The 25,947-nt window shown below is 54.0% G+C and overlaps 3 protein-coding genes across 3 annotated transcripts; all 3 read right to left on the minus strand.

Annotated features, from left to right (window-relative positions):
• Window positions 1–4,310: 4,310 nt before the first annotated feature.
• Window positions 4,311–10,998, minus strand: LOC144942861 (trypsin-3-like). The gene is made up of 5 exons (XM_078869867.1): window positions 10,962–10,998; window positions 7,975–8,176; window positions 6,459–6,600; window positions 4,613–4,879; window positions 4,311–4,512 (listed from the first exon to the last, which is right to left on the minus strand). The coding sequence occupies exons 1-5, from the start codon at window positions 10,996–10,998 to the stop codon at window positions 4,342–4,344; spliced, it is 819 nt and encodes a 272-aa protein (XP_078725993.1). The 3' UTR covers window positions 4,311–4,341.
• Window positions 10,999–13,548: 2,550 nt separating this feature from the next.
• LOC144942862 (uncharacterized) lies at window positions 13,549–19,645 on the minus strand. Its single transcript, XM_078869868.1, has 4 exons — window positions 18,984–19,645; window positions 17,733–17,908; window positions 16,901–17,238; window positions 13,549–16,499 (listed from the first exon to the last, which is right to left on the minus strand). Exons 1-4 carry the CDS (start codon window positions 19,628–19,630, stop codon window positions 16,308–16,310), a joined length of 1,353 nt encoding a protein of 450 aa, XP_078725994.1. The 5' UTR covers window positions 19,631–19,645; the 3' UTR covers window positions 13,549–16,307.
• Window positions 19,646–19,766: 121 nt separating this feature from the next.
• On the minus strand, window positions 19,767–24,075 carry LOC144942662 (uncharacterized). The gene is made up of 3 exons (XM_078869460.1): window positions 23,912–24,075; window positions 20,186–21,013; window positions 19,767–19,922 (listed from the first exon to the last, which is right to left on the minus strand). The coding sequence occupies exons 2-3, from the start codon at window positions 20,996–20,998 to the stop codon at window positions 19,767–19,769; spliced, it is 969 nt and encodes a 322-aa protein (XP_078725586.1). The 5' UTR covers window positions 20,999–21,013; window positions 23,912–24,075.
• Window positions 24,076–25,947: the final 1,872 nt, after the last annotated feature.

Genomic DNA, 25,947 nt, shown 5'->3' on the forward strand with positions numbered 1-25,947 from the left:
CTACCGCGTCGTACTCTGCATCTGCTGTAGGGGCACTGATTGTTACAAAAGGATCCCGGGTTCCGGTTACGGTCATGTGTTCTCCTGTATTTTTTTCTGTTCTTTTTGGCTGTACAAGGCAGAGGCCTGCTCTTGATTGAAATGAAATAAAACATTTAAATAGCCAAGAAGAGTCAAGCCTCCAGTCAGTGGACCCACCAGTAGCCCACCCGGCTGGGTCACGAGAGAGTATCCGAGAGTCAGTGCTAGAGAAGTGTGTGTGTTAGCTAGAGTAGGTCGGTGGTCACCACCCTATGCATAATGTAAGAGTTAACTGTCGTGTTCAGTAATAAATAGGGTTGCCTCCCAAGAAGTTGTGTGCACCTAAATTCGAACCCGTTACACCTATATAGCCACTTGTCACGGCAGCTCTCTCGCCTGTTTCAGCAGTTTCCCTGCAGTTATTGTCTCATCTGATGACGATCGCTTGTGTTGCGATCGAAACGTCGTGATCTGTTTTTTTTCTTCCACCTACGTGACTTTACGGAAAGAACCAAAGAGTATACACTACCATTACTGTAATAACATCGGGGATGTCACTGTATGGTGCCGGCCCGGTACAGTGCATGTTTGTTGCGGTTGCACCCGATTCAAGAGCCGAATGGCTCACAGGGCTATACCTAATAAATTAACTTGAACTTGAAGGGCCGTGCCGTTCGATGTTCCTACATCGTGGACAGCACCGTGTGGGTGGCTGTGTGTAATACCAGCCCTAACGGGTTTGGCGAGCACTGGGATAGTGCGGGCACCACGGACTGTGTGGTGGGGGCTCCCACGAGGGGTAGTGGGTGAGCGTCAGCCCAGGGACAGGGTTACCCCGGGCCATGGCACTCTAGTTGACGCCGTAGACACGTGATCCGGAGTGTCCACACAAGGGGCCCCAGGTGGGGGGGCTAGTTGGTGATCACCTGTCCGAGGAGAGCTCTTGAGAAGGATCGAGAGGGAATGAGAATGCTCGAGAAGGCGGGCGGGGCCGAGGACGGAGCGAGTGCCTGCTTCGTGCACCCAAGAAGAGGGAAGAGGAGGTCGAGTACGGAATTCCGCTAGCGGCGGCACCACCACCTGTAGTTGCAGCAGCAGCGGCGGCGGCTATAAAAGTGTCCACAGCGCAGCAAATAGCAAATGTGATGGCGACAGCAGCGGCAGCACAGAGGAGGTGCAGAGCGGGATGCGGACCGGGCAGGGGCCGGTCCGCCTCGGGGCTGGTGGCGGAGGCTCGATCTCGCATCCACACGGAGCCTTTCCGCTCCGAGTACACTCTGGCGGGGAGCAACGAACTGGGAATTGCGGCGGGAGTGGAGATCTTCAACCAGTGCGTGGCGGAGAGAGAGGAGGCATTCACGGAGCGCGACGTAGTGCGCCTCATGACCCAGATCCTGGACAGCGTCGCCTTCCTGCATCGCTAGAGCATCGTGCATCTCGACCTCAAGGACGGCAACGCTGTGGTGGGCAGTGCTGTGGGGGGAGGACCAATTTAAATTGGCCTTTACCCTCATGGCATTTGTAACCACCACAGCGGCCAAATGGGGGATCTGGATGGGTGCGTGGGGCTGGTAACCCCTTCACCTTCAATTAATTACCACTAAACCACGAATGAAACATTTATTTCATAAGCTTGTGCCGGAGGCCCCGGGGGGACAGGTGTCTATGACGTCTCCTGCCAAATCCCATTTGGCGGAGCCAGGAGACCGAATCCTTCCCCTCGTGGCTCCTCCAGAAACAACAAAAAAACACTAACCACCACGCCTTTGGAACCGTTGGCCTAACATTGGCCCAACGTTCCACGTTTACTGGACACTACAACCAGATGTGTGCATCTAAGTCAGAGCAGCCTGCGGTGTTCGAGTCACGGTGTTTTTGGCAAATGGCTCGGCATCACCAGGCAAAGAGACAAGGGGAACGCGATTGGCGACGGATTCCGTAAAACGCCGAGCGAACGTGTGAGACAACGGGATGACTGCCTTCACACCTAAACACCTAATCTGGAAGCGTGACGAAAAGGTTCACGAATGATGTCGTCGTGCGGGGGGGGGGGAGAGATGACGAGAGAGGGTGCCCAGCAGTTCGCCAGAGGAAGAACGTGAGAAGAGCAACCATACTGGTCATCCCTTCATCAGTGCCCTACCTTATCATGGACGAATTCAGACCTTATTGGTCACCCCGTGCCCTTAAAAATCTCTAAGTTAATCCTACTGTTGCGCCATAATAAGGCGCTGTAGGCAGCTGATCTGCTGCCACGCTCACGAGCCGACAGGGGGCAGCCGAGAGAGAGCGAGGTGGGTAGGGGTTGACCAAAGGTCAAACCCCCGCCCCTCCGTGGCCGGAGGTTGACACCCCAGACCCCCCCAGGGGCTGGGGGCTGAGGGGGATGATGGCCCCCCTCCATTTCCTAAGACCCCTTAAGAATTAAGACCCTCTAAGACCTTCCAGAAGGTTCTGGAGAGGGGGTCATGAGGGGAGGGGTGACCCCGACCTGGGGATAAAGGGCCGGCCCTCGGAACGGTCGGGGCAGTACTCACCAACTCAAGCTCGAAGACATCTGAAGATCTGAAGACTGGACCAGCGACCCGGGGACCCTCAACCGTGGCTCTCGTAAGCCGGTTGTAGCGGAGCCGAGGTTGCTCGGACCCCCTGGGACCCTCCCCGAGGCTGTCGCCAAGCCGGGGTTGAAGCGGTCCAGGGCGAGTCCCGTACCCTGGGTGGGTCGGTCGGTCTAGCCTTCCCCTAGCCGCCGTCGCAAGGGAGCGGCGTGTAGTGTAGCCTGGAGTGGGTAGAGGACGCTAGAAGGGAGGCTGTCTCTCCCTTAGAATATCGAGTGGAAGGGGTCATACCTCTCCGTGTTAATATTGTAGTGGTTAACAGAGTAGCGTTAACAGAATGTTTTTGTTTTTTGTTTGTTGCGGTTGCACCCGATTCAAGAGCCGAATGGCTCACAGGGCTATACCTAATAAATGAACTTGAACTTGAGACCTCCTTTGCCAGTACCAAAATATAATAATAGGGTTTTTCCCTTTTTTTTCTGGCAACAAAACTGAAACCTTATTATTATATTTTGGTACTGGCAAAGGAGGTCTAATGATGTAGATGCTCGTCCCGAGCCCTCATTACTTTGATAGTACATTGTCCTTGAGCTGTAGACGCCTTTTGGCGTCCTCTGGTCGAGCACTAATTGGGTCGAGGCTCAAAAGAAAGCCGTCCCTTGGTGTGGACCAATCACTTTCAAGGACAATGCATATATTATCAGTGTGTTTTTTGTTTGCATTTTGACTGCAAGTATTGTGGCTAATGCCGACATGAATCCTCGTAAAAAGGTTTCAGTTTCATTGCCAGAAAAAAGGGGAAAAACCCTATTATTATATTTTGGTACTGGCAAAGGTGGTCTAATGATGTAGATGCTCACCCCAAGCCCTCATTACTTTGATAGTGCATTGTCTTTGAGCTGTGGACGCCTTTTGGCGACCTCTGGTCGAGCACCAATGGGGTCGAGGCTCAAAAGAAAGCCATCCCTTAGTGTGGACCAATCAGTTTCAAGGACAATGCATATATTATCATAGTGTGTTTTTTGTTTGCATTTTGACTGCAAGTATTGTGGCTAATGCAGACATGAATCCTTGTAAAAAGGTTTCAGTTTTGTTGCCAGAAAAAAGGGGAAAACCCCTATTATTAGAGTGTTAAGAGTTGTTCAATAAATGCGTTGCCTTCAGCAGAAACACAAACAAATAGACAAAAACAATGTTTTTACCCTTATTGAAACGGATACGGCTAAACCGTCTAGGTTGACTGCTATGAGCAACGGTCTCCCGGAGTTGTAGAAGCAACGAGATGGGCCAGAGCAGATCGAACATCGGTCGGAAGACATTTGTGATGGTCACAAATCAAATTGCTATTGAACCAATGTGATACGAACGAGGAGTAGAGTAGGGAGAAGGAGCGAGGAGGAAAGAGGGAAGCGGGAGATTGAGGAATAGAATAAGGAATAGGAGGTGGATTGGGGCGGGGGGGGGGGAGGGCGGTATGGAGGATGAGGCGCAGAGGAGAGAGGAGGATGAGTAGAAAGAAGGAGGAGGAAGATGTGTAACAAGAGGAGGAAATATGGTGGCGCAAGAAGGATGAGGAGTAGAATCTGGAGTAGGCGGTGCAAGGAGTACAAGTCGGAGAAGGAAATGAGCAGGGGGGGTGGAGTAGGAGGAAAGAGGAAGGAAGAGAGGAAGCCCAGACCAGATCCCATCCTTTTGTTTCTTCCCCCCCCGACCCCGTACTACCTCCACGCCCCCGCCGAACTCTCTGCCACCGTCTCCAGCGTCACCAGCGGGAGCGGCGGCGTGCGTCGCGTACGATGGTCATCTCGATCCAGTAGCGGAAGCGGGCGATGCTGCTGTAGACGCCGGGGTAGCGCGAATCTGCGCAGCTGTTCCCCCACGACACGACCCCAAACAGGCGGCCCCCGCACACCAGAGGACCCCCGGAATCTCCCTGCCGGAAGGGGATGGGGGGGGGGGGTGGTGAGGGGTGGGGGGGGGATCGCGGGGCACAGCAGCAACAACCGTGGCGGTGCCCGTCGGTGCAACCGCACCTGGCACGAGTCCTTGCCGCCGGACCTGTAGCCGGCGCACACCATGCTGTGGGTGATGAGGCCGTTGTAGGCGAGCGTGGAGTTGCACTGAGCGCTGGGCACGAGCGGGACACGCACGGCGCGGAGACGATCGGCGGTGGCTCGGCCCAGGCTGGACGTGAGGCCCCAGCCGGAGACACGGCACAGCGTGCCGGGGCCGGGCCACGAGCCCGGCTCCGCGAGCCCTACGGTGCCCACGAAGGCGTTGAGGGTGGCCGGGCGGTTGAGCTTTGGAGGGGTGGGTGGGGGGGAGAGGGATTGAGTGGGGGGGGGGGCAGAGGTGGCGGGTCGGGGTGAGACGTGGGGTGAGACGTGGGGTGAGACGTGGGGTGAGACGTGGGGTGAGACGTGGGGTGAGACGTGGGGTGAGACGTGGGGTGAGACGTGGGGTGAGACGTGGGGTGAGACGTGGGGTGAGACGTGGGGTGAGACGTGGGGTGAGACGTGGGGTGAGACGTGGGGTGAGACGTGGGGTGAGACGTGGGGTGAGACGTGGGGTGAGACGTGGGGTGAGACGTGGGGTGAGACGTGGGGTGAGACGTGGGGTGAGACGTGGGGTGAGACGTGGGGTGAGACGTGGGGTGAGACGTGGGGTGAGACGTGGGGTGAGACGTGGGGTGAGACGTGGGGTGAGACGTGGGGTGAGACGTGGGGTGAGACGTGGGGTGAGACGTGGGGTGAGACGTGGGGTGAGACGTGGGGTGAGACGTGGGGTGAGACGTGGGGTGAGACGTGGGGTGAGACGTGGGGTGAGACGTGGGGTGAGACGTGGGGTGAGACGTGGGGTGAGACGTGGGGTGAGACGTGGGGTGAGACGTGGGGTGAGACGTGGGGTGAGACGTGGGGTGAGACGTGGGGTGAGACGTGGGGTGAGACGTGGGGTGAGACGTGGGGTGAGACGTGGGGTGAGACGTGGGGTGAGACGTGGGGTGAGACGTGGGGTGAGACGTGGGGTGAGACGTGGGGTGAGACGTGGGGTGAGACGTGGGGTGAGACGTGGGGTGAGACGTGGGGTGAGACGTGGGGTGAGACGTGGGGTGAGACGTGGGGTGAGACGTGGGGTGAGACGTGGGGTGAGACGTGGGGTGAGACGTGGGGTGAGACGTGGGGTGAGACGTGGGGTGAGACGTGGGGTGAGACGTGGGGTGAGACGTGGGGTGAGACGTGGGGTGAGACGTGGGGTGAGACGTGGGGTGAGACGTGGGGTGAGACGTGGGGTGAGACGTGGGGTGAGACGTGGGGTGAGACGTGGGGTGAGACGTGGGGTGAGACGTGGGGTGAGACGTGGGGTGAGACGAAAAGTGGAATGACAGGTGGGGTGAGGTGTGGGGTCGAGTGAGATGTGCAGTGGTTAAGTGAGCGGTGAAACAGACGCCGGTGTTAAAGATGACGATGAGGTTAACGATGTTGAAGCCGTGATAATTGTTTTTTTACCCTTCTATCTGGCAACAAAACTGACACCGTTTTACAAGGAGTCATGTTTGCATAGACCACAATACCTGCAGTCATAATGCAAACAAAAAACACAACTCTGATAATGTGCACTGTCCTTGAAGTTGATTGGTTCACACCCAAGACAGCTTTCCTTAGAGCCTAGTCTCACATGGATTGGACCAGATGACGCCAAAAGGCGCACAACTCAAAGACAATGCACCATCAGAGTATGAGAGCTCGGGGTAAGCATTGTAAAAAGGTGTCAGTTTTGTTGCCAGATAGAAGGGTAAAAAAACAATTATCATATTTTTACTGGCAAATGAGGTTCCAATGATGTTGAAGCCGACATGGTTGACGATGTGGAGGAGCCCACCTTGAGGAGCATGATGTCGTTGTCCTCTGTGCGCGAGTTGTAGAAGGGGTGCGGGATGGTCCGCACCGCGCGGAAGAACTGCTCGCGCCCCTCCAATTTTGAAATGGAATTTTCCCCAAGCACCACACGTATGATGGGCAGCCTGTACCATCGCACGAATTGAGATGGATGCGGGGGGGGTGGTCAGCCGTTAGCGCTCTGCGCTACGAACCCGGCGGCACGAGTTCGACTCCCGCTCACGGCACGGCCAACACCAGTCACGATTATCTGAACCGATCCAGGGCCTCCCCTAGATCGACTCAGCCTCAAATGAGTACCTAGTGCGGTGTGTAAACTTCGCCACTAGGGAGACAAAGGTGGCCGGGCGTGGTGCTGGCGACCCGCCCCATCGTGCGCCATGCCGGCCTTCACAGGCGCAGCTCCAGTGCCGGATTATCCTAGTAGCAAAAGTAGCTACACATTTAGTAGCTACTACATATGTCGTAGCTACGGGCCCCGCACTTTCAAGAGCCCCGCGCTAAATGCTTTCAAGCTATCAATTCCGGTTCAGAGATTCTGCACTTGCCCTATTACTATAGTACTATACCGCCTTCAAACTTTTATGAACAACTGGGTGTTTAAGGTTAGCGATTTGTCGTATTATCTGGCTGTATAGCAAATGAAAAAAATACAATTACTTTACGATGCAAGTTAAAAATTGCGTTTCAATTTTTTTTATTTAGGGCCCTTTATAAAATATGCTACCCTGCACTAGCTTAATCCGGCACTGCGCAGCACGCAAACAACATTTGCCCCTACCGTCTTTTAAAGGCTATACGGGGGCATATTTTTTGCCTTTGTTCAGCATCGCGGGTGGAGCATTGAGAGAGGCAGGAGCGCTTGCATTGAAAGAGTCCCTGCGATCAATGTAGCTGGCGCACAATGGGTCCATGGAGCACGAGTGGGCCTGGGAGGGCTGCAAGGTCTCCAATCGAAGACCCGAGCGACGGGGCCTTAATTACAGATGAAAGGCAACGACTCTGGTAGAGAATGAAAGATGGAGAGGGTGGGGTGAGTGAGTGAGAAGGGAGTCGGGTTAGGTGGAGGAGAGCGAGAGTTGTGGAGGGGGGGGGGAGTGAGAGTTGTGGTGGGGGGGCGATTGAGTGAGAGTTGTGGACGGGGGGGCAAGTGAGTGAGAAGGGAGTCGGTTAGGTGGAGGAGAGCGAGAATTGTGGAGGGGGCGAGTGAGTGAGGGATGGTTGTGGCGGGGTGGGGGGGGGCGAGGAGTGAGAGAGAGTTGTGGAGGGGGGGGGCGAGTGAGAGTTGTGGAGGGGGGGAATGAGAGTTGTGGAGGGGGGGAATGAGAGTTGTGGAGGGGGGGGGCGAGTGAGTGAGTGAGAGTTGTGGAGGGGGGGGCGAGTGAGAGTTGTGGAGGGGGGTGCGCGTGAGTGAGGGATAGTTGTGGAGGGGGGGGGGGGTGAGTAAGTGAGAGTTGTGGGGGGCGAGCGAGCGAGCGAGCGAGCGAGGCAGCACGTACCGCAGGTTGCAATGCGCCGCGGTCACCACCCACTGCCGTCCCACCAAGGAGCCCCCGCAGAAGTGGGAGCCACGGGGCCGCTGCAGCGACGCCTGGTACTTGATGGAGTAGGGGGGCACCTCGTAGCCCCCCACGATGCGAGGCGTGCCCGGGCGCGGAGTCCCGACGGCCAGGGCGGGTGGGCACACGCAAGTGCACACGGCTGCCCACAGGTCATCACTCGGGGTCAACCGAGTGCTGCGAGGGGGGGGGGGTGGTGGGGGAGGGGGCCCCACGTTGGTGGAGCAGTGGGGGGCTGCTGCTGCCCCCCCTGCATTTCCATTGAAAAATCGGCGCGTCCCAGTGAGTGCTGGGCAGTTGCGTTTCTGTTGATGTTTCTATGTGGCGGTACGACCTCATTGTATAGTTAAAGATCCGAAGACAAATAAGTAAAATAAAAAAAAACGTTTTTTTTAAACACGCTTTAATGAAATGTACTAGTAATGGAAGAACTCCACGACTCCAGGAAGTGGCCCTGAAACTTCCCATAACGTAAGGAACCGTGGTCAATTACAGCCAACGTCAGTTTACCGTGGACAACTAGACCCAAGCCAAAACATAACATATAAATAAGAATGTTTTAGAATATATTTTTATGATAGAATATAGTATTGTCATCAGTATGACATAAGTATACCAAGTTTGCAGTCGATACCACATTGGGGAATTGGGTTAAAATTTAGTTACAAGATTTGAGGATACAACAACAACAGACAGAGTGAGCTAAATGAAAGCGTGTAATAATAAAAAGGTTCGATGCGTTTCATCACAGTGGCAGGAGCGGCCTGAAGTTATGGCACTGCATTCAGCCTCGTTAAACACATTCCTGCGGAGGGAGCTGGTAGGAACGTTGGGTTGCTCGGTCAATGGCCAGGGTCAACGGCGGCGTGGTGTATTCCGCAAATATGGCCGACTGTGAGGGCGGGCACAAGCCGGCGTGAGTAGGTTAAACGTTGAGTTTTATAAGGGCACCACGGGGTGACCAGCCCCTCCCCACCCAGCCCCACCCCTCCCACCCCCACCCAGCCCCACCCAGCCCCTCCCCACCCTCCCCACCCAGCCCCTCCACACCCTCCCCACCCAGCCCCTCCCCACCCTCCCCTCCCCACCCAGCCCCTCCCCACCCTCTCCTCCCCACCCAGCCCCTCCCCACCCTCCTCTCCCCACCACTCCCATTTTTGGATTCACGACGGACGGACGGACACAATAATCCCCTGTGGGCTGGTGGAACCAGGTGGTTCCTACCAGTAGAAGCGATTAATATCCCCATCAATTTGCCTCACGCGGAGTGCGACGCTAAAGCCCAGGCAAAGCACTTTTACCTGTTAGAATGCACCGTGTGTAATACAGGGGTTATTTTTTTGTTAGATCGCGTAAATATATAAATGTGTCGTTTAAATATTTATGCGATCTCACCCCAAAAAAAACCTGTATTATGGATGATACTGGTCGCGAAAGCCTACGTGTTCAACTGCACCGTGTATGTTGCTACTCGGCAATTGTGCACAAGCACAATTAACAAAACAACCTCACAAAAAAATGTATTTTACCAGGTAAGGCCCACTGAGCTGTACAGCTCTTCTTTTCTCAGAAGCGACCTGGCCACAAATGATAGCTCAAACAAGTGGCGCATCATCACGTGGAAGTTTATAGCAGCAACATTACTCTAAACGCGTGGTGTTGTTGTTTCTAAATGTGGAGGGAAAACCCGGAGGACTGAGACAAAGCCACGCCACCATCGGGAGAGAGACACACAAACTCCACATCTAGAGGGGTCAGGGTCGGGATCGTACCCACGACCTCCTGTATACCAGGCGAGGTAGTTCACATCTCGCCACGTGGCCGCAGAATTCGCGAATAACACCACGGCCTTAAACGTAAATAAATATGTAATAGCCAACGTTTCGGGCAACGGCCCTTCAAAGCACGTCTTTACATCACAGATGGATATTCTCATATGAAGAAGGGCCATTACCCGAAACGTCGCCCTATTGTGTTTTATGTCATATTCAGGGCAGTGGTCGTCACAACACAGAACCACTGTCGTCTACTCTCCATCAGCGGAGGAGGAACAGGAAAACGACACGAACTCTCTCATCGTGGCGACGTTTAGGCCATGAACGTACTGCCATCATCATACACAAGATTAGAATAGCCTCTGGACAAAGTTAGTCTATGGGACAAAGTTAGTCTCTGGGCAATATTAGTCGATGGGACAAAGTTAGTCGATGGGCGATGTTAGTCGATGGGACAAAGTTAGTCTATGGGACAAAGTTAGTCTATGGGACAAAGTTAGTCTATGGGACAAAGTTAGTCTCTGGGCAATATTAGTCGATGGGACAAAGTTAGTCGATGGGCGATGTTAGTCGATGGGACAAAATTAGTCTATGTGACAAAGTTAGTCTATGGGCGATGTAAGTCGATGTCAGTGGTTCTTCTTCACCTGGGTTGCACGCACCCCATGGGGTGCGGAGCCATGGCCAGATTGCTTTCGAAGTTAACACGAACTACTTTGTTTAATCAAACCTATGCATTTATTAACATTATACATTTAAACAATTGAGAACCCAAGGGGTGCAAGGCTGCAGTAAAGGTTAAGAACCACTCCTGGTATATTTGCAACGTTAGTATACAGCCGTGGTTTGTTTATGGGCAATGTTAGTCAATGGACAACGTTAGTGTACAGCCAATGTTAGTATACAGCCAATGTTAGTCTATGGGCAATGTTAGGTCTTGGACGGTATATAGTAAACCTCCAACGGTGGAGGAATCAGAACAACACTTCACAAACTCAGCCTCTCGCCATCCCATCGCCAGCAGCAGACACCGACGTTGGCGTTCAGCTCATGAACACCACGCGCGAGAAGAACAACAGAGAAGCAGCAGCAGCATCGGCAAGCGAATGAGCGAGGCAGCAAGTAAAAGTCGACGTACGATCTGAAACCGACCTGCCACGGACAGCATCGCGGTCGCAGTCACTTCCATTGTGCGCCGTGCAAGGATGTCCCCCTCCTCCTCCACCTCCTCCACCTCGCGTGTAATGTAATGGTCCGGGGTGATGTGTTTCTTAATTAATCATAGACACGTGCACACCGCAAGTATAGCAGGATACGGCTTCACACGGCACGGCGTGTTGCCTCGTCTCGCCTGACGGGGGTGAGCGGTGGGGACTCTTTACCTGCAACCCCCCCAGCCCCAGGGCACCTGGCAAGCGTCGAGTTCACCTGTGCGGGGTGACGTCACACGCAATCAGCACGCAAGCGAGTGACGTCACACGCAGCTCGCCGTCATCCACACAAAGAATGACAAAGATGCCCCCCCACCCCCTACTTTAACAAGGCGGTGTGGGGGAGGGCAAGTGTTGGTTAGCGAGCACCTATTATGAAGGACGACACGACACACAAGAGGGTGGGTGGGTGATCACCCACGCCCGGCCGCCTTTGTCTGAACCCCCAACGCCGATGTTTAACACACATTTATGGCTGAGTCGACCTAGGGGAGACCCAGGACCGGTTTCAGATAATCGTCACTGACGGTGGTGGTGGTGGCCGTGAATCGGGACTCGGAACCCGGGTCGCCGGGTTCGTAGCGCGGCGTGCTACCCACTACACTACCGCTCCCCGGAGTCACAGACACACACACACAGACACACACACAGACACACACAGACACACACACAGACACACACACACACAGTCACACACACAGACACACACACACACAGTCACACACACACAGTCGCACACAGTCACACACACAGACACACACACACAGTCACACACAGTCACACACACAGACACAAACACACAGTCACACACACAGTCACACACACACAGTCACACACACAGACACACACACAGACACACACACACAGTCACACACACAGACACACAGACACACACACAGACACACACACAGTCACACACAGTCACACACACACAGACACACACACACAGTCGCACACAGTCACACACACAGACACACACACACAGTCACACACAGTTACACACACAGAGACACACACACACAGTCACACACACAGACACACACAGTCACACACACACAGACACACACACACAGTCGCACACACACAGACACACACACACAGTCGCACACAGTCACACACACAGACACACACACACAGTCACACACACACAGTCACACACACACACAGCCACACACACACAGTCGCACACAGTCACACACAGACACACACACATCTAATACTGGTATGAACGTCCTGGTTACACCAGCCCACAGGGGATTATGGTGTCCGTCCGTCGTGCAAGGAGGGGCTGGGTGGGGAGGGTGGGGCTGGGTGGGGAGGGTGGGGAGGGGCTGGGTGGGGAGGGTGGGGAGGGGCTGGATGGGGAGGGTGGGGCTGGGTGGGGGGTGGGGCTGGGTGGGGAGGGGCTGGTCACCCCGTGGTGCCCTTATACATCTCAACGTTTAACCTACTCACGCCGGCTTGTGCCCGCCCTCACAGTCGGGCATATTTGCGGAATACACCACACCGCCGTTGACCCTGGCCATTGACTGAGCAACCCAACGTTCCTACCAGCGCCCTCCGCAGGAATGTGTTACCTTTTCATCATAACTTAATAGCCCACGGGGCCAAAGCATACATTGGTGGTGCACTGGTGGTGGTTACGCACGCCTGCAATCCAGCACTGTTGGTTCAGGTGAAACTCCCCTCCCGTGAGCGTTGATGTGCCATACCCTGGCTCGCCAGGAGAAGGCAGCAGAGCAAAACATATTCTTAGTTCTTTCGGAAAAGTCACGTAGGTAAAAAATGAAATTAATAAAAATAAAATAAAAATCACTTTTTTATTTTTATTAATTTTGACTTTACCGAAAGAACTAAGAATATGAATCCTTGCAGTCACGAAAGCTTCAAATATAGAGCAAAACGTTGAACTCCCGTCTCTATGGGATATACGTAGATGTCGTGACGTGGAATGAGTCACTGGAGCGCGTGCCGCTGGGAGATTGGTAGACAATAGAATCAGGGGTAGCAGCGCGCTCGACCAGTTGCACCTGTGGGCAAGGCACGGGGCAATCTGGGGGGTCCAGAGGGGTGCGGAGGCCGAGGGCGGAGCCTGGCAACGCTGGGCAGGATAGTTCAAGTTCATTTATTTGGTATAGCCCTGTGAGCCATTCGGCTCTTGAATCGGGTGCAACCGCAACAAACAAAAAAGAAAAAACATGAACAAAAAACATCCTAAAGTGACTATGTGACTGAGTGCAAACAGAAAATCCAAGAAAAGACAGCAAAATATTGCAGAAAAAAACACCGTACACCAACGCTGTGTCGGGGCTGCTGCGATGTGGAGTGGAAGTCGTCGTGGTGCCGTCGTCGTTGTGATCTTCGCCCTCTTCATGCTGTGGGTCTGGCAGCGTGTTGGCTGTCCCGACCCCCCCCCCCCCCCCCCCGGTGGGTGGTTATCCCCTAAAGGCTGTGACGGCCGGAATAAAAGAAAGACTACCTCCCACTGTCTGTGAATTAGTATACTACATATGCTGACCTTCCTTCACGCCGTATGTAGCCAACCGTGATAATCGGAGGTGCGGGGGAAGGATGACAAACTAAACACAAAGCGGTTCTACAGAAATGAGTTTTCAATCCAGATTGAAAAGTGCGCAGCTCCAGTGGATTCCTAATATCGGAAGAACGTTCCAGACGGCCGCAGAAGCGCATCTGAAAGCGCGCGACACGGTGATCGTTTTTGTTCGATGGCTAGCCAAAAGCCACTGCGAGGATAACCAGAGTTTACAGAATTCTCTCAACGGGTTATGCATCTTGACGAGATCGGCGAATAACTGTGGTTAATTTGTGGTGAGCACTGTGTGTGCAATGAGTGCGGGATAGAGTGTTCCCCCCTCGCAGGCGTGGGTTTTTTTCCCAGGGTGCTCCAGTTTCCTCTCACGTGTTAACCACTCGTTAATTAGACCTCAATGTGTAGGAGAACCGCAGAACTTGGGAAACTGTGGGCACCAGCTCATCACGTGGATGTCTTCTCCACTTGTCTGCTTTCCTTGAACATCCAAGTTATTCTCTCTCTCGGAGAGCGAGTGATTGCTGTGCGGTGGCGCGTTACGAGTTTGCATGATCGTTATTATAATGACCAATATGAATTACAAGTGTTTAAGTCACTGATTTAAATGGCCGTGGGTTGGTGAAAAAGGGGTACCGCCTCGGTGATGTTGACAATAACCCCGGCTGGGCATGTTCCACTTAGATTTAAACAATAAAATTATGAATGCCTCAAAATTGACAATCCACATTCCACGTCTTCAATGTTTAATAGTAAGCATATTGTTTTCCCTATTAAACATTCGTAAAGAATACACATTGAATAATCCCATGACCTGTGAAATGCAGTATATATCTCTCTGAACCCAACCCCATTGCTGTAAACATGTGGTGCAAACATAACCCGACATATGGCTTCTCAAAAGCATCATCTGCAGCAGTCGCGCAGTCATTAACTCCCGCACGTGCAGGCAGTCGAGCAAGTGGGTTCATGAACCCGTCAGTGCGAACCCAATGAGAAACCCACCTCGTTTAAACAAATTTCAAACGGTTATCGAATTTGACGAATTTCCATCGATTACATCCGGGACACGTGCCCGAGTGCGTTTCTACCCAACGACCCGTTCGCAGCCCACAGGGCGCATCGTATCAGGAGCGAACAGACTGAGGAGCTCCCTTGCAGGGGCGTTAGGTGGCGAGCGTGTCAGAATCCAGCCAATCGGAGGCGCCGTTCCTTCCCTGCCCTAACGCTACCGTTCAACAGGAGCGAACGTCAAGCCCACGTAGCGCCACGCAAGAGCCCTCTGGGGCTCACTGAAGCGCACCTCGATTCTCCGTGGAATTACGTCACAGGATCCCGTGGCATAGAGCCGCAAAGTAAAAAAGCTCATATTTGGTTAAAGCACTCGCGGTATTTACCAGGGAGGCCGCTTGGGCTCGAACAGCAAATCCCGGCAAGCGCGGTAACGCTCACGACATGTCACCGGCCCATTAACACATTCCTTCGGAGTGGGCAGGTAGGAACTTTGTTGGACAGCGCATTCGTGCGATCCGTATCACGCGGCGCGTCACGTGGTGCTGAGCCCGCCCGAAGCGCCCTATGAAATACAAATCGAGGGCGTGGCTATGCACGACAGACAGACAAATAATCCCTGGTGGGCAGTGTGGGTGGAACTGTTGTTCCTACCTGTATCATCCGCACCTCCGATTAGCACAGATGCCTACGTATGGTACGAAAGAAGTTCTACATACGTACGGACACCATGGGCACTAGACTTCTGACCGCTGGGTCACCAGAGTGGTGTGTATATAGTAGGTAGCAGAGCAAATAGCATGGTGGTCTCTCTGTATATATTATAATTTTTTTCTAGTGTCATCTCTTCGTACGCTCCGGACACTTTGGAGTGGAACCCCACACGTTAAAGTATATATTTTTAAAATTCTCAACAAAAATCCCATGCAAGACCCTCACCTAAATGAGTTTTGAGACTCGGTGAGAATTTCCCAAGTTCATAAATAAAGTATGAATATTTAAATCTTGACTTAAAGCTTTCGTGACTGCAGGAATTAATATTCTTTGGGTCTTTCGGTAATTCCACGTAGATAGATTTTTTATTTTCTATCTACGTGGCTTTACAAAAGACCCAAAGAATATGAATATTTAACTCGTTTGTACTATGACATGTTCGGCAAACGCACTCTCCCTCCAAAAGTTACATTCAAGGCACCCTATATTTAGTTTAAATTTTAAAATAAAACATATGCCCCTACAGTGTAATGCATTTGCGTTTTGCCATTATGAACCGTTTTGCCCACGGCACCACCACACGACGGGAAGGGGAGTTGGAGCCAATTGCACTAAAGGGCAACAGACGGAGGGGGCAAGATGACCAGGAGAGGGAAAGGGACACTGAGACGGTAGACGCCAAGACGGACAAAGAGAAGGGCACGGCTCAAGATGAGGGCAGCAGGAAGGACGAAGGAGCTGCCGGCAAGAAGGGGAGGAGCGGGAAAAGGAATGACCAAGATATCGCTGATGAGAGGGAATTGATGATGATGAGAGGGGTGGAAAGATGGGAAAGGAGACGCAAACGGAGCTGCACGGAGCAGCGTCTGTTTCCACAGGGGGCGGCGGGCAGAGGGCAGGGATTCAAAGTGGGGGGTGGCAGCCATGCATGAGTCACGTGATGTACGGGAGGCTTGAGGCGACTTGGACAAGTGACGAGACAAAAACGGCTTCCGTTGCGAATTCCCCGCAAGCTCACTCCTCCACCGGCGGCCTCGTGGGCCGTAGGAGGGGGCGGACGGCCTTGTCGTAGAATGTGGAGAGACGCCCCAGGGTTTGGTTCCAGAAGTCGGCATCAAAGGGCACGGGCGCGATGGCCAGGTCCTCTTCCGTGTAAACGACAAAGTCTGCCAAGAGGAGGCGGCTCACCGCCAGCTGACACTGCACCTGTACGCACGCGCGCAAAGTGCACACACACAGACAAAGTGTTCCCCTGTGTGGTATTTAACGGACTGTTCAAATGCTGTGTGGTATGGCCCACCGAGCTATCTGGGTCTTTTTCGGAAGCGACCTGGCCACAAATTATAGTTCACCGAAGTGGTTTATCACTTGGACGTTTATAGCAGCCAAATACTCTTGAATGCCTGATGTTGATTCTAAACGTAGAGGGGAAAACCGGAGGACCCGGAGAAAAATCCACGTGACCCCAGGGAGAACACATGCGAATTTCAAAGACAGGCGTCAGGGTCGGGATCAATCCCACGACCTAGGCGAGGTAGTGAACATCTCGCCACCGTGGCGCCCACGGTGGCGAGATGTTCACTACCTGACATAATAACATCTCTCACCTGTGTGTAGTAGCTGTGCTCCCTCTTGAGCTCGTAGTTCGTGCGTCCACCCTGCTCGACCACGTCAAGGCAGAATTTCCGATCGCTCGCCCACGCCTCCCTGACCGACCCCGCACGGTGCTTATACGGACACTTGACCTCCAGCAGCAGTCGCTGCGTCGCATCCACCGCCGGCGGTGGCGATGGTGGGGATCGCGGGGACAGCGAGGAAGAGTCGAGGTCCCCTGCTGACGGTGCCACGGGCTCCAGCGTGACGAGGCCGTCGGGGCTAGCGGCCAGCCAGGGTCGCTCGGCGTCCACGTAGAGGCCGCAGGGGCTGACGCGGACGACGTAACGGCCTGGGGCACGGAATGAGGGAGAGATGGGACGGGAGGGGGGGGATCATCGCATGCGAGCAAGCGGTGTGGCAAACCGGGACACGGCACACCGGGATGGATTTAGCAGTGGGGGTGTGGGGGTGGGGGGGAGAGACATGGGGACAGGACGCAGCACAAGGGACATTTAATCCATGACCCAAAACTCTCGAGAAGCGCACGAAAAAATATACATTTACACCACATGGGCACGCACCGTCATCGCAACCCATCCTGCACCACACAGCATCACCATCACACAAACCACGCACCACCATCAAACACCATTAGACATCTGATAGCGTCATCACAAATACAGGACACGGCACAGAGCGGCGTCATCGTCGTCATCATCATCATCCGCACCTCCGATTAGTACGGTGCGAAATACGTTGAACATACATACATCATTATCATAACCACCACCGCCACCATCATCATCGTCGTGATGGTCACGGCGAGGCGCGTGGCTCCCCCACCTTTCATCTGCCTCTGCTTCTTCTGCCGGTAGAGCTCCACGGCAGTGGCCTCCATGTTCCGGCCCCACAGCAAGGCCGCCGTGCGGAGGGTCCTCGCGGTGGCGGCCCCGCCCGGCGGGGGCAGCAAGGACCGCAGGTAGGACTCGGGCACCCGGTCCGAATGCCCAGACACGTAGCTGTGCGAAGGCGGAACGAGCGACGGCAAGAGGGGCGGCACAGATGCACCGATGCGCCGCGTACGAGAAGCCCGAGGCCTGGTGCCCACGGGGCAGCTGGTGCCCGCAGGTGGTTGGGCTCGCTGCCCTACTAACTCATGTAGGGGGCAAGTTTTTTGTTTGTTTTTAAAACAATGTGATATCAATTTTTCTTCTCATTCTACTTAATTGAATACTGGGTAGTTGGTATTTATCGTTAACATTGTGCATTCTTAAATATATATATGGAATTGTTTGCAGTTAAGGCGGTAAGTCAAGAAGTGTGTGACCTCAGTTTGCTTGGGTGAAAGAAACGAAATACTGTGCACGAATCTTCATCGGGAAAAACTAAAATAAATCACCGAAGGCCATTGTCATCTTCGTCAAGATGATCGTCATCACTGTCGTCATTATCGTGGAGATAGTCATCATCATCATCGGCACCATTACAATCATAGCTGTTGTCGTCAGCGTCATCATAATGAACACGATCATCGCTATGATTGTCATCATTGTGGTCTTCGTCAAGATGAGTACTGTACGACAATCATATTATCATCACTGCTCAGGTCGTCCTGCCCACTGCTCAGTAACCCCGCCCACTGCTCAGTAACCCCGCCCACTGCTCAGGTAACCCCGCCCACTGCTCAGGTAACCCCGCCCACTGCTCAGGTGGCTCTGCCCAGCCCAGATAGCCCAACCCACTGCCAAAGTATCTCCGCCCACTACTCATATAGCTCCGCCCACTGCTCATGTAGCTCCGCCCACTGCTCAGGTACCTGCGCCCATCGCTAAGGTGTAGCCCCGCCATCCGTCCACACATGTCGGATGAAACAGGAAGTAAATCAATATTTAAGCCATGGACAAAATCCCGAATCTCACTAAATGTTCAGGACACCGGGACAGCCTTGCAGAAACCTACCGGGACCCGTACCGGCCAAACCGGGACAAGTCGATAGCACAGCCTTGATTTAACGGCGTAACAACCTGCCCCGGGACGCTTGCCATTTTCCTAGTCGTTGCCGTGATGTCTCGCGTACCCCGACGGTGCCCTTACCGGCAGTGCGCGATCGAGTGAGCGACGGACGCCGTGATGCGGCCCTGGCGCCACGCGAACCACGCCTCGTTGTCGCTCTGGCCCCGCGTCGCCCTCTCCACCTGCTCCACCTGGTCCAGCGTCAGCTTGCGCAGAGGGTGCGTCGGGACGGTCGCCACGAAATCCTCTTTGCTGGCGCTCGCCAAGCCGTCGTCGTCATCGTCGTCATCGTCATCGACATCGTCTTCATAGTTTTCATCGTCGTCGTCGTCATCGTCAATATCTTCGTAGTTATCATCGTCATCATCATCATCACATTCATGGCCACGTTCTTCATCGCGGTGTTCATCTTTGCACCCGTGATCGTGATCTTCAGCGGAATCGTCCTCACGATCTTCGTCGTCATTGTCATCATCCTCATCCCCATGATCTTCCGTATAATCGTCAACATCATAACATTCATGTTCATCATGAACAGCTTCGTCATCATGATATTGACCATTATCATCATCATCGTCACAATCATCATCTTCATTGTCATCATCGTTATAATCACCGTTGTCATTGTTGATGTAGCGCACGGCTGAAGGATCTCCGCGTCCAGCCCCGGTCCAACCTCTGCCCCAACAGCGTCCCCTGGTGCCAACCCCCCAGGTGCCAAACCTCATGGTGCCAACCCTCCAGGTGCCAAACTTCATGGTGCCAACCCCCCAAGTAGCACCCGCCCTGCTGCCAGCCCCCCAAGTTCTGCCCCCCCAAGTGCCAGCCCCCCAAGTAGCACCCCCCCTGCTAGTGTTGCCCCTGTTAGTACAGCCCGCTCTCGTGCTGCCCGCTCTCGTGCTGCCCGCTCTCGTGCTGCCCGCTCTCGTGCTGCCCGCTCTCGTGCTGCCCGCTCTCGTGCTGCCCGCTCTCGTGCTGCCCGCTCTCGTGCTGCTTGCTCTCGTACTGCCCGCTCTCGTGCTGCCCGCTCTCGTGTTGCCCCCACTAGTGCTGCCCGCTCTCGTGCTGCCCGCTCTCGTGCTGCCCGCTCTCGTGCTGCCCGCTCTCGTGCTGCCTGCTCTCGTGCTGCCCGCTCTCGTGCTTCCCGCTCTCGTGCTACCCGCTCTCGTGCTGCCCGCTCTCGTGTTGCCCCTTCCAGTGCTGCGTCCTCTCGTGTTGCCCCCACTAGTGCTGCCCCTTCCAGTGCTGCCTGCACTAATGCTGCCCGCGCTCGTACTGCCCACGCTTGTAATGCCCCCTCTCGTGCTCCCCCCTCTAGGTCTGCCCCCTCTAGTACTACCCGCGCTCGTACTGCCCCCTCTAGTGCTGCCCTTCCCAGTGCTGCTCCCTCTCACCGCCGAGGTCCAGACTCCCGCACCCCTGGGCTTTGCCGCTCGTCCTCTGTCGGCCGCCCTGGCCGCCCGGCCACCTTCCCCACCCGTGGCTCCTTCCGCCCCGAGGCCCATCGCCCTGGCGACGAGCGAGACTCCGCCGGCACCGGCGCCACGGCCAGTCGCTCCGCTCCGTGTGGCGTCGCTCCCTCTCGCGGCCGCCCCACGCGCCGGACGCCCCCTCGCTCTGCCTCCCGCGCTCGGAATCGCCGCTCCGTCTCCGCCCAAACCCGTGAGGCTGCCCAACACGTCCCTCCCCATCTTCAAGCCGGCCTGCAACAACCACCACGCGCCGCCGCCGCCGCCGCCACCGCCACCGCCACCGCCACCCGTCTCGGCACAAGCGCCGCCTCGAACGCTCGTTCTCGCGCTTCCTGCCGCACGCCTGGGCCGCGAGGACGTGGCGCCGGCCGCCTGCCCTCTCCTGGGCCCTGCCGACGGAACGGGCCACTCAACGGCCGTCGGCGGCTTTAAGGGTTCGCCCTTCGCCTTGGCGGGCCTTCGCTCGCTGACGGGCTTGGCTGGTCGCTCTCTCACGGCCTTCGTTTCAGAAGGCTGGGCCTTCTTCACCGATGAAGCCTTCGCTGCTCCTCCGGGTGGCCTCCCCACGTCCCCGGCTTGAGATTTTGAGCCTCTCTTGGCCCCGGCCTTGCTGCTGCCGAACATGATGATGCGCCGCTCCTGCGCAAAAAACGCACGATTGGAAAGACAAGAATTGTTACTCACAAAGCAACGCTTAATCTGTTTATTGTTTGAGCAGGAATGATGCATTGAGCAGGAATGATGCATTGAGCAGGAATGATGCATTGAGCATCCGCGGGATATAGTCGGAAAGTATCAGCTTGTGGGAAGGAGGGATGTTGTGATTCATAGAGTCGTTAGCATGAGATATGTTAGTCCCTAAAGTCACAAAATCAAATGTTCTTGGCAAATGATCTCTCTCTACACCTTGGACAAACAGCACAAGAGCAATGTGGTATACAACATCACCGGACGATAATAGAGCATTCTGGGTAATTAAATAACGAATCACATTCTGCTCCACATCTCAAAAGAATACGTTGTAGTCTCTCGGCTTATCGGCTTTCCAGAGTGCCCCTACACCAACGGCATGTCAATGAAAAACAATTTCGTTTCATAAAACGGGAACTCACTTAAATTAGACTCTCGCACAATGACATCGGTCACTATAGGAACTCGGCGACGCAAGTCGGATTGCACGCCACGGCCGTCATCGTTGGTGACAAACAACTGTGCTGGTTGTAGACTCGCCCCACCCCATCGCCACCAACCTGCACTGACCAGTGTGGTGAATTAGGGTCAAATAACCCCCACGATCCGCATGGTGTGAGAAGGCCTTCATCCGGCAATGGATTTATATAAGCACTGGCGGCTGGCGGCCTTTAGTGCTTTTACACAAATAGTGAAAACACCTGCTTGCAGGCGGTGTGGTGGCCCTCACACCGGCGACATCTTATCGGCGAAAGTGGCCCCCCGTCTGACAATTAGTGAGGGGCACTGGGCCCGCAGAAGTGTTCTCACGATGGAGTCGAAGCCAAGGATCGGAACGCGTCCGAGAGGTAGATCCACCCGGGAGAATAGAGCGATGAAATCATGTTGCAGGTGCTAGGGGATCGTCCATAAATGACGTCACGCGATTTTTGACGATTTTTGACCCCCCCCCCCCCCACTTCGTAACACGACGTCACAAAGAGTCAGACCCCCTCCCCTCAAATATGACGTCACAAAGCTCTGCCCCCCCAAAATTAAACATGCTTCAAATCGCTTTGAAGTATTGTCATTGTAGTGCGTATTTAATGTGGCGCTGCACTCTGATGTTGTAGGAGAAAACATTTATTAAAAAGTCTATTTAATTAAGTAGAACGTGTTGTCTATATTTATTTGAAGTTTCGCATTTTTATGTGACGTTACATTTCTCAACACCCCCTCCCCCTCATCACACCTCGTCACAAATGTCTGACCCCCCCCCCGCCCCCAGGTGCGTGACGTCATTTATGGACGGCCCCTAAGGTGGAGTTATAATTGTCGCGTGATCGTAGCAGGTGGTGGTAGCTTGGGAGAGCATCCATCCACCAGTGGCTCGAACATGGCTGATGATAATGATGGCCTTGAGTCTCGAGACAACGAAAGGTCACTGCTATCTGTCACTTGAATGTTGACTCGTGTAGCTACGTGCCCAGCCCAGTATTGTGAGCTATAGCTGTGGTTACCAATATCGAGTTTAAACTTAAACACATTCCTCTGGTAGGAACACGTTGGGTTGCTCGGTCAATGGCCAGGGTCAACGGCGGCGTGGTGTATTCCGCAAATATGGCCGACTGTGAGGGCGGGCACAAGCCGGCGTGAGTAGGTTAAACGTTGAGTTTTATAAGGGCACCACGGGGTGACCAGCCTCTCCCCACCCAGCCCCACCCCACCCAGCCCCAGCCCTCCCAACCCCCACCCAGCCCCACCCTCCCCTCCCCACCCAGCCCCTCCCCACCCTCCCCTCTCCACCCAGCCCCACCCCTCCCATTTTTTGATGCACGATGGGCGGACACAATAATCCCCTGTGGGCTGGTGGAACCAGGTGGTTACTACCAGTACTATTTTTGACTTTACCACAACAGCTGTCTCTGCTGTGGTCAAAGTCACACGATCACCCCTCGGTGTAAGAAGCCAAACGTTTTGTGGGACTCCGCACTGCTGTGTTTACACATAAGGGGACGTCAATAAATGACGTCACGCGATTTTGGACGATTTTTGACCCCCCCCCCCCTCAAATATGACGTCACAAAGCTCTGCCCCCCCCCCCCCCAAAAAAAAATAGAAAACATGCTTCAAATCGCGTTGAACTATTGTCATTGTAGTGCGTATTTAATGTGGCGCTGCACTCTGATGTTGTAGGAGAAAACATTTATTAAAAAGTCTATTTAATTAAGTAGAACGTGTTGTCTATATTTAGTTAAAGTTGCGCATTTTGATGTGACGTCACATTTCTCCCCCCCCCCCTCGTCACACATCGTCACAAATGTCTGACCCCCCCTCCTAGGTGCGTGACGTCATTTATGGACGGCCCCTAACCCCCTCCCTGTACAGACTTCATAGACTGTTGTTTGCGAGCACCTATTAATGATAAGCAAAGGTGGTGTTTGTGTGGTCAGCACCACGCCCGGCCGCCTTTGTCTCCCCACTGCCAAGGTGCTCACTTGAACGCCGAGTAAACCTCAGACGCTTCGAAATAAACTTGCATAGAGAGACAGAGATCCCCCATACATCCTTACAGATCGTTGATGATAACAATGTACTGTACAACCCTTTAATACGAAAACCCACCGCGCTCTGCCGTGTCAGTCAAGGGTGTGGGGGTGTGGGAGGACATGTCCGATTGACCATACTTCACCGCGCTGGTCAATTACTGTGCTTATTAGATATATCGAGCGGTAGTAGAACTCGTGTTCGTAGCGCAGTGCGCTAACGACTGCGCCACCGCTCCCCGCCCACACTTAGTCAATAAACACTGCACGTCCAAACACAAACAACTTGCGACGTCGCCAAAACGCGATCAGCTGTCGGTACCTTTCAATGCCGTGGCACACACGTGGCAAGAGTCAGCAGCAGCAACAGCAGCAGCAGCAGCTCCGAATCATTATCAGCGTCGCTTTAAACGCCACCACGTCTCGAGGTGGAGGACGGCTTTGCTCGGAGCACCGCCATCTACAACGAATGAGTTAGAAGTTAAAGTCCGGGGGGAGGAGGGGACTTGCCTCCGCCTGCCTCTGCTTGCCGGAAGCCTTCCAGGAATGTGCCCCCACGTGTCCCGAGATCATCATAACATCATCATCGTCATCATAACACACCCACCACCAGCGTGCACCCCCCCCCCCTCGGGCAGAGATGCGCAATGGTACAGCCCGAAAGCACGCCCACGTGTTTACAATGTCCCACCCCACTCCCACAACTCGCCCCCACCCACCCTACCCCCCCACAACTCATCCCCACCCACTCTACCCCCCACCCCTAACTCCCCCCCAACAACTCACCCCCACCCACCCTACACCCCCCCCACCACTCACCCCCACCCACCCTACCCCCACCCCTCCTACTCCCCCCCACAACTCACCCCCACCCACCCTACCTCCCCACAACTCACCCCCACCCACCCAATCCCCCCCCACAACTCACCCCTACCCACCCTACCCCCACCCCTCCTACCCCACAACTCACCCCCACCCACCCTACCCCCCACTCCCCCCCCCACAACTCACCCCCACCCACCCTACCCCCTACTCCCCCCCCCCACACAACTCACCCCCACCCACCCTACCCCCCACTCGCCCCTACAACTCACCCCCCCAGGATAAAGACAATGGGTTGACCCACCACTCCCTCCACCCTCAATGACTCGATTCATCAACCCACACCGAGCCAAGAGCATGGCGAATTATGGTCACATTAACAACAGCACACGACCTAAGGAGGCCCTTATCCAGCAGTGGATGTTATGTGCATTACAATATGCGGTGTACTGTGTAATGCTGGTGAACAAAATAATTACGACAGTTTCGCGTAAATGATCGTGTTAGCATTGCCCCTTCACCAGCCCCTGTTCTGCTGATGAATCAAAATAATAGCTGATGACCCACGCACAGGTTTTGTTCAACTGGGGCATGTATGTGGCTGGCTTATGATGTGACTTTAAACAAAAGGCATTTGTCAACATTCCACAATGGTCCACTTGTACATCCACACGAGCCATTTCGCGGGGGGAGGGAAGAAAGGTGACGACACCAATGCTGATTCTATATCAAAATCAGCATATTTATTTATACCGGAGGAATCCGATGAGCTATGAAGCTTTTTTTTCACAGATGTCCAGTAAGGGGCGGGTAGAACATGTTACAACAACAAACAGTACAAGCACGTGATGGCAGTGTAAAGTACAAGGAAAAGTAAACAAATCACCCAAACACAAATAAAACTCAACCATCCCCATCATACCAGGCAACTGAGCTACATAGATTTATATTATTTGGTTATTTCGGTAGAAAATAAAATATCTACGTGACTTTACCGAAAGAACCAAAAGAGAATATGAATTCGTGCAGTCACGAAAGTTTTAAGTCGAAATCTTTCTAGATCTACTTGGTTTTTTTTACTTATTTTTCAGAAGCTACCTGGCCACAAATGATAGCTCAACAAAGTGGCTTCTCGTGCCATCCTCATCACTCGGGGTGGATGTCCATGACAGAAGCTGTCGCTCGCCTTTTGAGATGTTCATGGTCTCTCATTCTGCGTGCTGACAAAGTCCTACCGAGTCTCATGACACATTGTCGAGGAGGATTCCTGCAAAGCTTTTGCAACATGTGGCGAAGACTGTTTTAAATCGAAATTTAACCGCCACTACGGGGTGTGATTCCACAAAACTTTAAGATCTTTCAACAAACTCCGGGATAATCGAGTCTCTCATCTTTCTGAAGAGATGCCGCGACTCTAAGGTAATACCAATCGCATTTGCACTAACCTCTGCTGCTGTCCTCTTCATATGCAAATTCCTTTGTCAAGACGCTCTTCCCCCTCCAACCCAGCTTAAATATACGCTGCCAAGCCCGGTG

Source organism: Lampetra fluviatilis, chromosome 28 (genome assembly GCF_964198595.1).
Source record: "Lampetra fluviatilis chromosome 28, kcLamFluv1.1, whole genome shotgun sequence".
In the NCBI taxonomy this organism is placed as follows: domain Eukaryota; kingdom Metazoa; phylum Chordata; class Hyperoartia; order Petromyzontiformes; family Petromyzontidae; genus Lampetra; species Lampetra fluviatilis.

Bases quoted from the DNA above. Each gene is read 5' to 3' on its own strand.
- LOC144942862 (XM_078869868.1), bottom strand. From the start codon at position 19,630: ATGAGGTTTGGCACCTGGGGGGTTGGCACCAGGGGACGCTGTTGGGGC. The intron at 17,239-17,732 runs GTGGGGGAGCCA...TCCGTGCCCCAG, and splicing joins GAAGCAGAGGCAGATGAAAG to GCCGTTACGTCGTCCGCGTC. The intron at 16,500-16,900 runs GTGAGAGATGTT...GCGTGCGTACAG, and splicing joins AGCACAGCTACTACACACAG to GTGCAGTGTCAGCTGGCGGT.
- LOC144942861 (XM_078869867.1), bottom strand. From the start codon at position 10,998: ATGGAAGTGACTGCGACCGCGATGCTGTCCGTGGCAG. The intron at 4,880-6,458 runs GTGGGCTCCTCC...ACCCCTCCAAAG, and splicing joins ACGACATCATGCTCCTCAAG to CTCAACCGCCCGGCCACCCT. The intron at 4,513-4,612 runs GTGCGGTTGCAC...CCCTTCCGGCAG, and splicing joins GCGGCAAGGACTCGTGCCAG to GGAGATTCCGGGGGTCCTCT.
- LOC144942662 (XM_078869460.1), bottom strand. From the start codon at position 20,998: ATGTTCGGCAGCAGCAAGGCCGGGGCCAAGAGAGGCTCAAAATCTCAA. The intron at 19,923-20,185 runs GTGGGCAGTACG...GAGAGCGGGCAG, and splicing joins CGAGAGGGGGCATTACAAGC to CACGAGAGCGGGCAGTACGA.